At 38.9% G+C, this 13,448-nt stretch overlaps 1 protein-coding gene across 1 annotated transcript; it reads right to left on the reverse strand.

Annotated features, from left to right (window-relative positions):
• Positions 1–770: 770 nt before the first annotated feature.
• stk24a (serine/threonine kinase 24a) lies at positions 771–11,374 on the reverse strand (the record flags this gene model as incomplete). Its single annotated transcript, XM_083908456.1, has 11 exons — positions 771–903; positions 1,705–1,841; positions 2,782–2,850; positions 2,961–3,093; positions 3,189–3,334; positions 3,419–3,604; positions 4,850–5,007; positions 5,262–5,370; positions 5,459–5,515; positions 7,474–7,704; positions 11,333–11,374. 11 exons carry the CDS (start codon positions 11,372–11,374, stop codon positions 870–872), a joined length of 1,302 nt encoding a protein of 433 aa, XP_083764582.1. The 3' UTR covers positions 771–869.
• Between the last annotated feature and the right edge of the window lie 2,074 nt (positions 11,375–13,448).

Consider the following 13,448-nt stretch of genomic DNA (forward strand, 5'->3'; position numbering starts at 1 on the left):
GTTTACAGCCACAGCATAGAGTGAAAAAGGTTAAAGAGAATTAAGAAATATATAATATTGAATCTACTGTGTAGTAAAACATGTTAGAGGGCAGCCATGTTCATTCATTTGGATGAGTATTTAAAAAAACAAAAAGAAAATCAAAGACTGATACACAAAAGAACAAGTACAAAGGCAAGGCAATCTCATGTATGGCCATTTAAGTCTTTCAAAATATTTACCTCACAACCATTATCTACACTTTGCATTTTGGCCATTTGTACACAGTGGTTCCCATTACAAACGCTCGATTATTTGTTCATGAATCTGTAGAAATTTGCTTATTTACATGTTTGTACAACCACCCGTTAGAGCTCTTTCCGTCTCCCAGACGACCCACTCCACTTAAAGCAGGATACCTGAGTGTTCAATACAATCATCACTCATCACCGCAGGTTTCACAGGGGGATCTTGCACAGCCGCACACACGCACACGCACACACACGTTCTCTGAAAGAATGCTGAATGTAAACCTTTTGTGAAAAAAGCCACAAACTCCCCCAAAACCAAAAGAGTCCCTGTGGAAAAGATAGCCAACACCCCCCTAAAATAAAGCTTTTGTGAAGGAGGTATTGAGAAGGGACATCTTACAGCAGTTGGCAGTCGTGGTGGCAGCCAACTGGCCGGCCGCGGACTGTCCTGAATCATTGCCGTCTGGTGGTGTGTAAGCATAGAAACGGGGTAGAGCCAGGATTTGCTTTGAGCAAAAAAAAAAAAAAAAAAGTGATGGAGGGAGAGCTTCCTGGGAGACTTCATCCTGGCTGTGGAGGTCAGAGGAAAAAGATCTGACTGCTGCCACCAGGGTGGGAAACGGGGAGCAGAAGCTCCTCTCAGTGAGTGGCAGCTCCGTGAGGCACAGAAAATCTGGTAATAAAGGAAATCTATGTTATCACCAGTGAATGTACTGTACTAGCATTACCTGTGAGACAGATGATGATGGTGAGAGCCACTACTAGTTCATTTGGTAACACTTTATAATAAGTAGACACCATTTAAATTAGTTAAGCATTAATGAATATTGAATTCATCATTTATAACACAAGAATACTCAATAGTATGTGGTTTATTAACACCGTTATAAATGTTTTACTCATGTGCTGAAGTGTTGTCATGTACTGAGCGACTGCTGGACACACAGAGAGGTGAGAGAGAAGTCCCTTGAAAGCCAATCAGAGAGCTTGTTTGTTGGAGGTGGATGCTGATTGGCTGCTTGAGTACAGCAGCTGATGGGATGAGTAAAACATTTTATAACCGTGTTTATAAACTACATACTAATGAGTATGCATGGGTTATAAATGACAAATTAAATATTTATTAATGCGTAACTATGCTAATAGTGTGAACTCCTGTTATCTTAAGAAAAAGTTTGCTGCGTTATCTCAGTATTAGCCATTTTTTTCTGATAGGAAACTGAAGTTTGTGTCACGTGATAAACCATAACACACCTACACACTCTTCACTAGAAACCTGCCCTTTTGTCTCTGTTAGAACTGCAGAGCTTCTCTCTATATTACTGAAAGTCCATCGGTACATTGATCCATCTCACCCTGAACAGCCAGTTTCAATTAAAAAACACTTTTAATGAATAATTACATTACATTACAGGACATGTAGGAAAATAAAATGTCAACGCGATGGGGCGTGAAATTATGAACTTCCAACTACCTCTGAAGTCTCTGCACTAGTTCAGCCACCAGGGAGTCACAGATGCCAGGGTGCATTTCTTCTGCCAGGAAAATGGCCTTTCGTAGCGCCTCGGCAACTTCTGGCTTGCCATTACTTGTCTCGCTCTTTTCTTTCAGCTGTAAACGAGACAGTTTTGAGACAACACTGTAATGTCATCGCCACTATATTAATGACAGTAAGTATAGAGTATGACAATAGGTGGTCTTCCATCAGCCTGTTATATGTGCTTAAACACACCTGAATGGAAACACTTGGAAACAAGTTTTTATGCTTGAGAGAGGTGGAAAAGTTTGTATATCCATGAAAGTTTGAAGCAAACAAGTGCAATGAATAAAGATTCAGAGAATAAAAGAGGATAATTACGAATCATATGACTCCCTCCTGGAAAAAGTGGATATAGTGAGCAAAATGGAGGAATGTGTCGACAAATGAGGAAAACAAAATTTCTCCGCATAATGCAAGTAAATATTACTATAATAATAGGTGGAAGCAGTAGTTATGTAGTTGTTTCATCAGCCTGTTTATCTAATTTATGTAAATTGTACACTTTGAAAACTGCAAATACTAATGATTAAATTTGTGTTTTTTGGCAATGATATAAGAGACTGGTGGGGTGAATGTCATGGTACAAACAAGAAAAAAGATTAGCCTGTGTGCTTTAGGTTAGGCCCTAAAAACTCACCGCTGTGTCACCTCCTCTCTCTCTCGTCTCCTCTGTGACTCACAGCGATATTTCTGCTCTGCTGTGATGCGTTCACTGGTGCTCGTAAAAATCCGATTGCTCACAAACAGAATTTGCGCACACATTGCCCTGTCTGAAATATTGATAGGAACAATCTGGCTTTCTCCAAATATTGATGTGGACATGTCCCCACCGTCCATACACCCATGTTTTTTTGTTACATTTGAACCATCCCCACAGATGAGTACCTTCATAAGAGCTCAGCTCCCATTGGCTCTCACACAATTCGAACACAGACGACTGTATATGACATACATTATTCATGCAATGATGAGGGTCGCTTAACAATTAGGGAAAATAAGTAATGTGATTACCTCAGAAAACAATGGAGAAAATATGGATGATAAACTTTCTGACAGAGGCCTCTTTGGACTTTCATGCACCTGATGAAAAAAAAAAAAGACGATTGAAAGGTGAAAAGGGAAATCTGAAAAGAGATGACCAAATATAAATTAATTAGATTGTTCTCTCTATGATGGTGCGTGTTTCTCACCGGTGTCCTCTCCAGCTCAGCAGGCTGTGCTGCCCCGTTCTGCATCTTCTTCAGGTCTTTCTCCTTGATGGTGTTGAAAATCCAGTCGTCGTTGCTGGCGTCATTGCTTCCAGATGCTTGGTCATCTGCCTCCCTACAGTGACACAGGGTTTTTAGGGAGTTCTTCATAAGACCTTTTTTTTCCCAGAATTAAATTGGCTGCGTCTTGTCATGGTGCAGTCAACTTACTCATCAGATCCCTCAGAGCTGGATTCCGCCCGAGACTGCTCAGACTTCCACCTCTTGTATCTGTCGATCAGCTCCGTCAGATAGGAAGTCTTTTTGGCATGCCTGACAATGTATTTATGCTTTAACAGCTCTTTGGCAGTTGGCCTCTAAGGAAATAACACAAACGCAGCAGTGAAGATTAAAATCAAGTTTTTTTTTCCTGTATGTACTTTCTTGCTCATAAAACTTACAAAACTCGGCTCCTTATTTAAGCAGGCTTCCACGAATTCTTTAAGTGGTTTGCTGTAGCTTCCTTCCAGTGTTGGGGGGTTGTTCTTGGGGATGAGGAATAAAACCTTCATAGGATGAAGCTCAGAATGGGGGGGCTCTCCTTTAGCCATCTCTATTGCCGTTATTCCTAAAGACCAGATGTCTGCCTAGAAAACAAATAAAGAACGACAAATTGGTATTAAACTCACTCACTGGACGAGAGACAGAATATCTACTCCTCCGATGATACTATGTCTTTATTTTAAAATTGGATTTTCTGATGAATCAAGAAAACTGTATTAACACACCTGAAAATGCAAATCACGTGACATTCAGATACAATGAGCATGTACATGCCTCCGTAAACAGCTTCAATCCACAAGACAAACAACAATGGCAAAGGAAAAGAACAAAGTTTTCTGCTATGAGACTGATGATGAGGTGAAACTGAAAAAAAAGGTTTTGAATGACTGAGCTGTTCATTTATAGCTGATACAGTATAGTTGTGGCCGACAAGAATCAGTCAGGATGTGAATGCAGATAAGCGATAGTTTCCAAGTGTCTACTTTTCTTGCCAGTTTCACTTTTTCTTTCATAAACAAGACAGTTTTGAGACAAAACTGTAATGCAATCACCACAATATATTCATGATAATAATCAGAATATCAAATAAGTATAGAGTATGACAATATTCAGAGAATAAACAAGGACTTTAGAAATCATGCAGCTGAAACACCCCTTCCACCTCTCCATTTTGCTTTTCCTGGAGAAGTCGTGGGAAAAGAGAATACAGCGAGCAAAATGGAGGAATAGTGTCAAGTGATGAGGAAACTACAACATTTCTCCCATTTGAAAATTGGATTTTCTGATGAATCACAATAAATCCGTTTTACATACAAACTGTAATGTAACTGTAAATGTTTCTCAAGACTCAAGACAGCAAGCATATTAGGAGCAGAGTAATATGGATGGAGCCCGAGTCTTCAATAAACGTAACCTTATTTGGCATGTCTTTGTACTGTGGGACAAACCCATCATTTTGTTTATTCATAACTGTATAAATTCTGCTGTAACACCAATACCTACTCTCCAGTAAAGCAATAGGGACACAATGAAGTGATTGACAGCCCCCACTACACTAGTCTATGTACAGCATAACACTAACTTTGTGCTGCTGACAGTAATATTTTTACTCATTGGACCACGCTGCCTCAAAAAAAACCTATCCCAATAGAGAAGCTCACACTACTCTCTCAGCTGATCAGCTGCACTGTGAGCTTTACAAACAAAGCTGACCAAAAGTGATGCAGCTGTCAGCTTTATAGACACACTCACAAACCACATCAACAATAGAAAGAAATTCCAGCACTACATATGATAACAGGACACGTTTGGATTTTTTTTTTTTTTACCTTTGAGTCATAAGCAGATTGCTTTATAACTTCAGGTGCCATCCAAAAAGGCGTTCCAACAAATGTGTTCCTCTTTATCTGCGTGTCTGTCAGCTGTCCGGCCACTCCGAAATCTGCCAGCTTCACATCACCTTGTTCTGACATCAAGACGTTGGCAGCTGAAGGCAAGAGAAAACAAAAACACTGTATGTGAAGCATTACATACCGTTTTAGACGATAGTGAGGCAAGGGACTCTGAGCAAATCAATGCCAAGTATAAACAGGAAAGACTTCTTTTTGACCTATATTTGCAACATTTTGGGAACTCCAACACAACATACATAAATGCTGATAAAAAAAAGTTCTAATTATACAAGGGGTGAATAAATGGCACAGAGTAGAGATTACAATGCACACAAAAAAACTAGTTTACCTTTGATATCTCTATGTATTTTCTTCTCAGAGTGCAGATACTCCAGTCCCTTGAGGATCTCCCTCAGGATTGTGGCAATCTGTGTTTCATCCAGGGCACCTGGTTCCAACTAGAGGAACAGATTCATTAAGATGGCACAAAAATTATAGCGTATTTTCATTAATTTGCTTTTATTTTTATGGTTTAATTTGACTTACCAAATCAAGGGCTGAACCGCCACCCAAATATTCCATAATAATCCACAATTTTGTACCCTGAAAAATAATCAGATACTCAGTGCACACAGAGCTCACAGTTCCAAATACTTTTTTTTACATATAACAGTTTAGCAGTAGATGTTCACTTTGACACCCTTATTAAACAAAGTAATTGGTTTTAATTTATTTCCACAGGTTTGGAGAGTCCACTCTGTGGGGTGAAGTAAATATCTAATTCATTACATTTACAACATGATGATTCAAGTATTTGAGTCTACTACTTAACCAGACACCTTTTTTTTAAAAAAGCATATCACATTTTTATGGACTGAATCCTGTACTTGTCTAAAACACCAGTTGGACCTCAACTGTCCAGTTCAGTTGTGCTCAAAAGCTTTGTGTAACACCTGTTTGCAGTCCAAGCAGTTCAGCAAAGACAGGCAGGGCTTTCACTAGATCTGTGGATGTGTCATCGGAGCGTTTGCTGAGATTTCGACTTAAGTTGTCAAAGTCACTTTGACACTCTTTGCTGCTGCTGCCGCCCACACAGCAGTAGTGTTTTTTCCAATGGAGAATACCAGTAACTTGTGAAGACTTCAAAATTCTGATGAAGTGGTACAACACAATGGTAGTAGTGACTGTGACTTCAGTAAAGTGCATGGAAAATGTGAGGTTTTATTTTCACTACTTTTTCACCGCTGAGAATTACAGTTCCCGTAATGCTTTGAGGTGTAAAAAAAAGAAGATAATTAAAGTTCCCATGAAGTCATTGCGGTATGTTGTGGGCAACAATGTAAGCACTCCTTTTTTTGTGGCACCACTAAAATTACTTTAAAAATACTTTGATATTGTGGAACATTTAAAGATGCTTCTTCAACTAAGTTCAAGTAAATCTTACTATGAATGTTCTGTGTGTATGTGTTCTGCAGAGTATACACTTATGGCGCGTCTCCACTGGCTCGCCTTGCCTTGCCTCAACTGTTATTTTGCATTTCCACTAGCATACTACCTGGTACTTTTAGTACCTGCTCTAGCGAATGCCGTCACAGGAAGTGATGTCCGACACAAAAATCAAGCCAAACAATGCCGAACTGTAGATCAGTCAAAAACACTTGGGTTAAAAAACGTGGGTTAATCTCCAACAATTACCAGGTAAATATCTAAAATCTTAATATTTAACAGAGGAGTCAGGTGTATTTAGCAACAACACTGCTGATCGTATTCGGCATCAAAAACCATGCCACTTTATTTTAGAGTCAGATGGAGTCTGTGCTCCGGTCATGGAGGAAGTACTGAACAAATAGTTTTAATTAACCGATTCTAATGATTCAGTTACACTGAAAACAACTGCTTTACAAGTCACTAGTCACTCGTTTATGTGCATCGCGTGTAAAACAAAGTCACAGCAGTTTTGTGCAGCTGTGCGGTGATGATTTTGTAGTGGAAAACCAACCTAAACCATGTCGAGCTGGGACCATAGGTGGCAAAGGGGCTTTAGGAGGTCCTATCTGGGAGAAGTGCATTTTTTGGACAATAACAAAATCAACCAAAAAAAATCTATCAAAAACAAACTCATGCTACAAACTCAGTTAGGACCTTTGTGTATGTTTGTGGATATACTCTCGAAAATATGTCCACATGCCTCACACATACCAAGCTTATACACTAAACACAAACGAGACATAATTCTCCCTGCTCACCAGGGGATAATGATAAAAAGGGTTGTAGTGCATGTGAACAACTTGCGTTTTAAGCCAAGTCAAAACACTTATTGTTTCTTTCAAAATGTTTGTTTTAGTACAAAACAAGTGCTACAAATTATATTCCTATATCCAAATGGTCAAAGCTTGAGAGGTATATATGACAAACTCCATTTTTCTACAGTAATGTGAGCCATATTATACGAGCCACGCTTGTTCCATTGCCCATATTAATTATTAATTGACAGACATAGCAAACTAGTGACATGCATTAAGATGCTGACATGATGCATCTTCTTTAAGGTTAACACTCACCTTAAGATAAGATCCAAAGTACTTGGTGATGAATGGACTGTCACACTGGCTGAGAACAGTGATTTCCTGTTGAACGTCCTCTATTTCATCCTCTGCTTCCTCCAGATCAATTATTTTAATAGCCACAACTTTCTGAGTCCGATTGTCAATGCCTTTAAAGACTTCACCAAAAGAACCTTTTCCTATCCTCTCCAGTTTGGTAAAAAACTCCTCCGGGTCAGCATTAAAATTCTGTGCGACAGAGAGATGAACAGGGAGAGAGAATTAGGCAACTTTTAAATTACACAGACAGACAAACACTAGTCTTATTCCTAAACCAAAACTTAATTTACTAATAATTTTCATTTTTGTTCATACAAATTATAAAAATGTAAAAAAAAAGGTAGTTAATACCATCATGTCAAATGCACTCCTCATAGAAATCATCATCATCATCAGAACAATCACCAATAAACCAATTTATGAGAAAAATCAATGGAAAAATAGCTTGTTTTTCTGAGTGTCTGTGGGGACTGTTGAGATGAACATAGTGTGGATATTACCATCAAAGCTGGGCTGATTTTAGACTACGCCTCTTGATGCTTCACTCCCTCATAACATCATATGTGGATAAAGATTATTAAACTGAGCATCTGTCACTTAGGGTGATAACATGCATAAGCAGTGCTCAGTGTGGGATGTTAAGGACATTGCAACATGATAAAATGCTGGTCTATTGCACATTAAAGATAAGCCTGTGACATCTCTCCATTTCGTACAGCTAACCTGCCTCGGGCACAGATTATTTGATGTTTCTGTGCAATAACCAGGAGAGTAACCTTTTCAAGTTAAATTTTTGAGTAATGTTTAAATTATTAGACAACATGACATAAATACAGGTAAGGCTTTATGACCATCCCCATGGAGTCCGCCACTGAGAGACACTGAAGGACTACACCCCGTCTTATTGACTGCACTAAAAGGCTTATTTCCCCATGGAGCACCACAACAGGAGTAATGTTCTTCTAGTTGGCCAGTCCAATTTCCCTCCGTGCTTGGCAATCATTAGCCTAAACCGAGTAGTGTTCATACAGCCATCATTTCCAAGATAAAAGAATGGATATATATAAAAAAATATTTTTATAAAGTGTGTAGGGCAGGGCAACAATTAATGAATTCATCATCTACGGCTTTATCCTCCACATGAGTGTCGCAGGGCTGCTGGTGCCAATCCCAGCTGACATAGGGCAAAATGTGGGGTACACTCTGGACAGGTCGTCAGTCCATCGCAGGGCCAACACAGAGACATACAAACATTCACTCACGAAATCTAGAGTGTACAATCAACCTCTGCATGTTTTCTGGACGAAACCAGAGTACCCGGGGGGAACCCTACGCATACACGGGGAGAACATGCAAACTCCACTCAGAATGGCCCAGATGGGGATGCAAACCAGAAACCTTGTGGCCGGCAACAATTCAATAATACACTGTGATATAATTTTCTTTCATATTCATATATTTACAGTGCTGGGTAAAGGTCATATCTGTTGTTTTTTCCAATTAGTTTATATTTTTATGTAATGCTCAAACAGTTTTAAGAGAGCCAGGGTTGTGCAGGAATAAAATCTGTTATTTTTAAACTAAATACACATTTCCTGTATTTTCTGGATGCGTTTAAATTCAAAAGAGATTGAGAAATAAGTCAACTGTATTATCATTAAAGCATTGCTAAAACATCAAATCTAGGCCTTTTGCACAGTACTGTGCAAACTTCCGTACTTTTGAGCCAGAACACGTAATTAAAATGAATGTTTGACTCACATTATTTTGTGAATTCATTCTCTATTATAAAAAGGTACATTGTGTGAATTTTGGCAACAGTTACTGGTGAAGTTGAATGCTGCAGCTGAATACCCCTCACCTCACCCTTCCTTTCCAAGGGTGTTGGAGAACCTATGTAGACTTCTTTAGCATTGAAACTCAGAGGGTGTTTAGTTTGTCCATTGTGGACCATGATAAAAACAGGGTTGTCCAAAACGACACATGATTGTGCACTTACAGAAAAGTATTATTACTATTTTCACTTCCTTCCAAAACAGAATTAACTGATTTCACTCAGGAGCAAAACTCAATGTAATCTTTAATTACATTAAACTGACAATTACCACTAATAATTATCAGTATCGATATTGATATTTTATAATAATGTTTATCTCCTATCCAAGTTAGTGTGAAATTTGAAATGCAACAAATTATACCACTGCAGAGCCTTTAATAATACAGAACTGTAGCAACTCAGCTTGATGCTTAAATTACCAGGTAACCCTGCCCTGAGAGGATGATCCGTTTGCTCTTGGTGCACATCGCTTTAAAGTCCCCCCGAGAATAGTTTCCTGTAAAAGTGCTAATGCATGGTGGTCAAGCCAATGTGAATGGAGAAATGAGCAGCTGCACTTTGAAAAACGGACAAAGAGTGGGCTGCAGAATCTGTCAGTGAAGGGAATTTACATCAAAGACAAAGAGGCGGAGAGAGCAGTGCAGAAAAAAAAACAAAGTAGAAACAACACAACCAAATTACTATCATGACACTGGTGTGGTCAGTCATCCAGGTGAAAATTATAAAGTTGAGGCTGACCTCTGTAAAAACAATGGGAATAAAAACAGCAAGGGTACTGTGACCACAGACGACACAAGATGGGAATGTACTTGGCCATAGCCACAGTCAGCAGTCTTGCTGTGACGGCTAAAGCTGCCTGAATCTCACTCTTCTCAATTCTCTCCCACAACTGTGTCCAGAGTAGTGTCAACCATGCAACACAACCCTAAGGATTGAGGGCTCGCAGCCAGATCTCCGACTGATAACACCCCTCTACTTGGTAATCTGTGGGTTCAGATTAGATCTTTCCCCTTTGCACTAGGATTCTTGGTGCATATGCTCATAAAGCATTCATAACTTAAGACAAACATTTACTATATATTCTGTGCCATCACAAGTACAATTGTTCATCTCTTGGTTGTGTCACACAAGCAGGTTGTCATTCTTGCATGGTGTAATGTGACAAACTGCTTCACACAAACTCTTCAACCAGGGCATGAGTTCAATGGCAGCTCACAAAAATGCACAACAGTCACAAACTAATATCAAAATTAGCAACTTAAAATAAACTAATTAAAAGAATATGATGACATTGTGGAAACAATTTAGTCAATTCAATAATTCATTGAATGACAACAATGTCATATTTCATTATTAATTTGATTCCTTTATTGAACAGTTTTTTATAAATATCTGTATACAGCATAATATCTATGCAATCTCAGAATTTATTCTCAGATTAAATGCGAGATATTGAGACCGACTTATTCTAATTAAACAGAATTTAGTCAAAATTATAAAACTTCTTAAATACAACAAGGTGACATTTCAGGTAACTGTAAAACTAACTCTGACTTTTTTATTTTGCACTGTTGGCTCCACATCACTGCAGGAATAACAAATCAACGTGTTGTGTCGTTAATCTGTGGCATTTTTATTGTGTAATTAATTGGTGCATGTTCGAGCGTTGTGAGCTTGTGACAACAATGATTTGACAACCTGTCAGTATTTTTAATAACGTCAGACAAGATGACAGCCTTCCCCGTTTATAACTTACACTCGTACAGTAATTCTGGACTATGGGTTTACCACTGTAATCCAAAGGTTGAGAGTATTAAGTGACATTATTGCAGTGTTCCTGATAAAGTTGTTTCGAGGCAGATACTTGTAGTTGCGGGTCAACGGTGAAATGAAAACATGAAGTAGAATGTATGTCTACGTGAACAAAATGATACGTCCTCTAAAAGTTAGCTTTTACAATACATAGTTTAATGTTTGTACCTGAATCCCCGGCAGTCCACTCTGAATAGGAGAGTGAGCCATGGCGTCAGATCAGCAAAGATGACGCCTTTCCTCGTCTTTTCTGCTCGCCTTATCGGCGGTCTGAAGTCAGGTTCCTCGCTCACCGCTGGTTTGGGTTACCTGGTCCGGGTTGCAGGTCGGTTAATACGACACACAGATATGTTGTTTGCTTTGTAAAATTATAAACTCGACTTGTCAGCTTGTAGTTCGAGCCTCCTGCCCTCACCTCACTCGCCTTCCGCAGTTAGCTAGCGTTAGCTATGCTAGCTACTTTAGCAGGTAGTTAGCAAACAGCTGAAAAATATATATCTCCAGACGCGGCGTCTCAGCTGCTGGTCGGCAACTTCCAAACGATGAGCCGCAGGTCGATTCTGAAGCAGTTGCTCCGTATAACGAACGCACACTGCTGTGTAGTTGTATCGCTTGTTGTTCTATTATCTCATTACTTCTGCCTGTAGCCCGGCGCCATCTTGGTTAATGTTATTTTCATTTTCCGTGCAGCCAATCAGAGGAGACCGTCCACATGACGTCATGCGTAAACCGAGATACGTCACGACAGGGTGGACGTTCCCACAGGTGCCAAACACGTGTTATTGAAAGAAAAGTTTTTCAGGTGAAAAAGTGAAAACCTGAAGTAGAAAATTATACACAAAACATTACATTCTAACTTTATGATTACTCAGTCTACTGACACTGGTGTTTCCTGCACCTTCTGTAAACTTAAACTACCTCAGTTTACTCTTTTTTGTTCTGGTCCGATTTTAAAACTCCCTTTTTTTATATATCTATAAATTCTGTTCATAATCTTCACCTTAAAATGGTGTTAGTTGAAATGTCAATACAAAAGACAGTGACTTTGAATACCCGATGAACTTTTATGATCTTCATCATCATTATTTTTATTCACCAGCTGCAGCAGATGAAATCACGACAGTGGATTTTCACTTGTACTGAAATCAGTTCGACACCTAAATCTTTAAACCCAAGTTATAACACAACTGTATGAAACCTGTACAGATCTGCAATACTTTTCCCCTAATACCCTCAATGAATGAATGAATGCATGTCTTTATTTATATGATGTTTATTGTCTTTATTGACAGTTGCTCATTTGTATAACTTTTACTTTTAATATTAAAGGTGCCATATGCAAGAATGTGGCCAAAAACTACATTCAAATTTAAAATACCGAGGTCTTTTAGGTTTCATTTTGTTTGACGTAACTGGCAACCCGTGGTTGCTCGGTAGCTGAGACTCTACTGACTGCAATGATTGGTAGATGGTGGTAGGTGGCGCCACATGCCAAAACATGATTTCAAAACATAAACATAATTTGCAGTCTGCAAAAAAAAATGTTTAATGCAAATATTTTGTCTGAACTGTTGTTGTTGGTGAGTTCAGTTTGTTATATGAACATTATTCCTGAGTCTCTGTGACATATTAGGAGGATTTTATGGCCAGTTGCTTTAGATTTATTACATAATGTACCTTTAAGATCGAAGGACATTTATCTTACTCTGATGTGCTGCTGTCATTATAATACCTGTTATGCTCTATATTGTCAGTTTTATTTATGGGCTGTTCACATGCGGTCTGATGTTTCAGCTGAATTAGCAGCTGTGTGGTGGAGGAAGGAAACTACTGTTAAAGTGCACTGACTCAACTGCCACATTTACCACTGCTCAGTCTCATAGTGCATGGGCCAGAGGGTTTTAGTTTTAATATCCAGTGGTGTGAAATAGAATTAAGTGCACAGTTGCTGTCTCTTTATGACCTTCTACAGCATAAAACACTGACCTTGTCAGCACCAGTAGCGCTCATAGGGACCAACACCTGGTCCTAATGATGTAAAACCTCATTCCTGAGGAACTGGTTACGGTTAGGGCTTAGGTCAAAATTGTGGTAAGGCTGTTCAAATGAATGCAAGTCAATGCAGTGTCCTAAGAAGAATAGTTGCACAAACAGGGAGCTCTGTAAGTGATAAACCACAGCAATGATTTTCTTTTATTGTTAACTTGAGCATAACTTACACAAAAACATAAAAGAGTCAATGAAGTGAACGTAAAAAAAATGCTCTTGTTATATTTCATAGCTT

The sequence above is a fragment of the Microchirus variegatus genome (assembly GCF_963457635.1).
Source record: "Microchirus variegatus genome assembly, chromosome: 22".
In the NCBI taxonomy this organism is placed as follows: Eukaryota; Metazoa; Chordata; class Actinopteri; order Pleuronectiformes; family Soleidae; genus Microchirus; species Microchirus variegatus.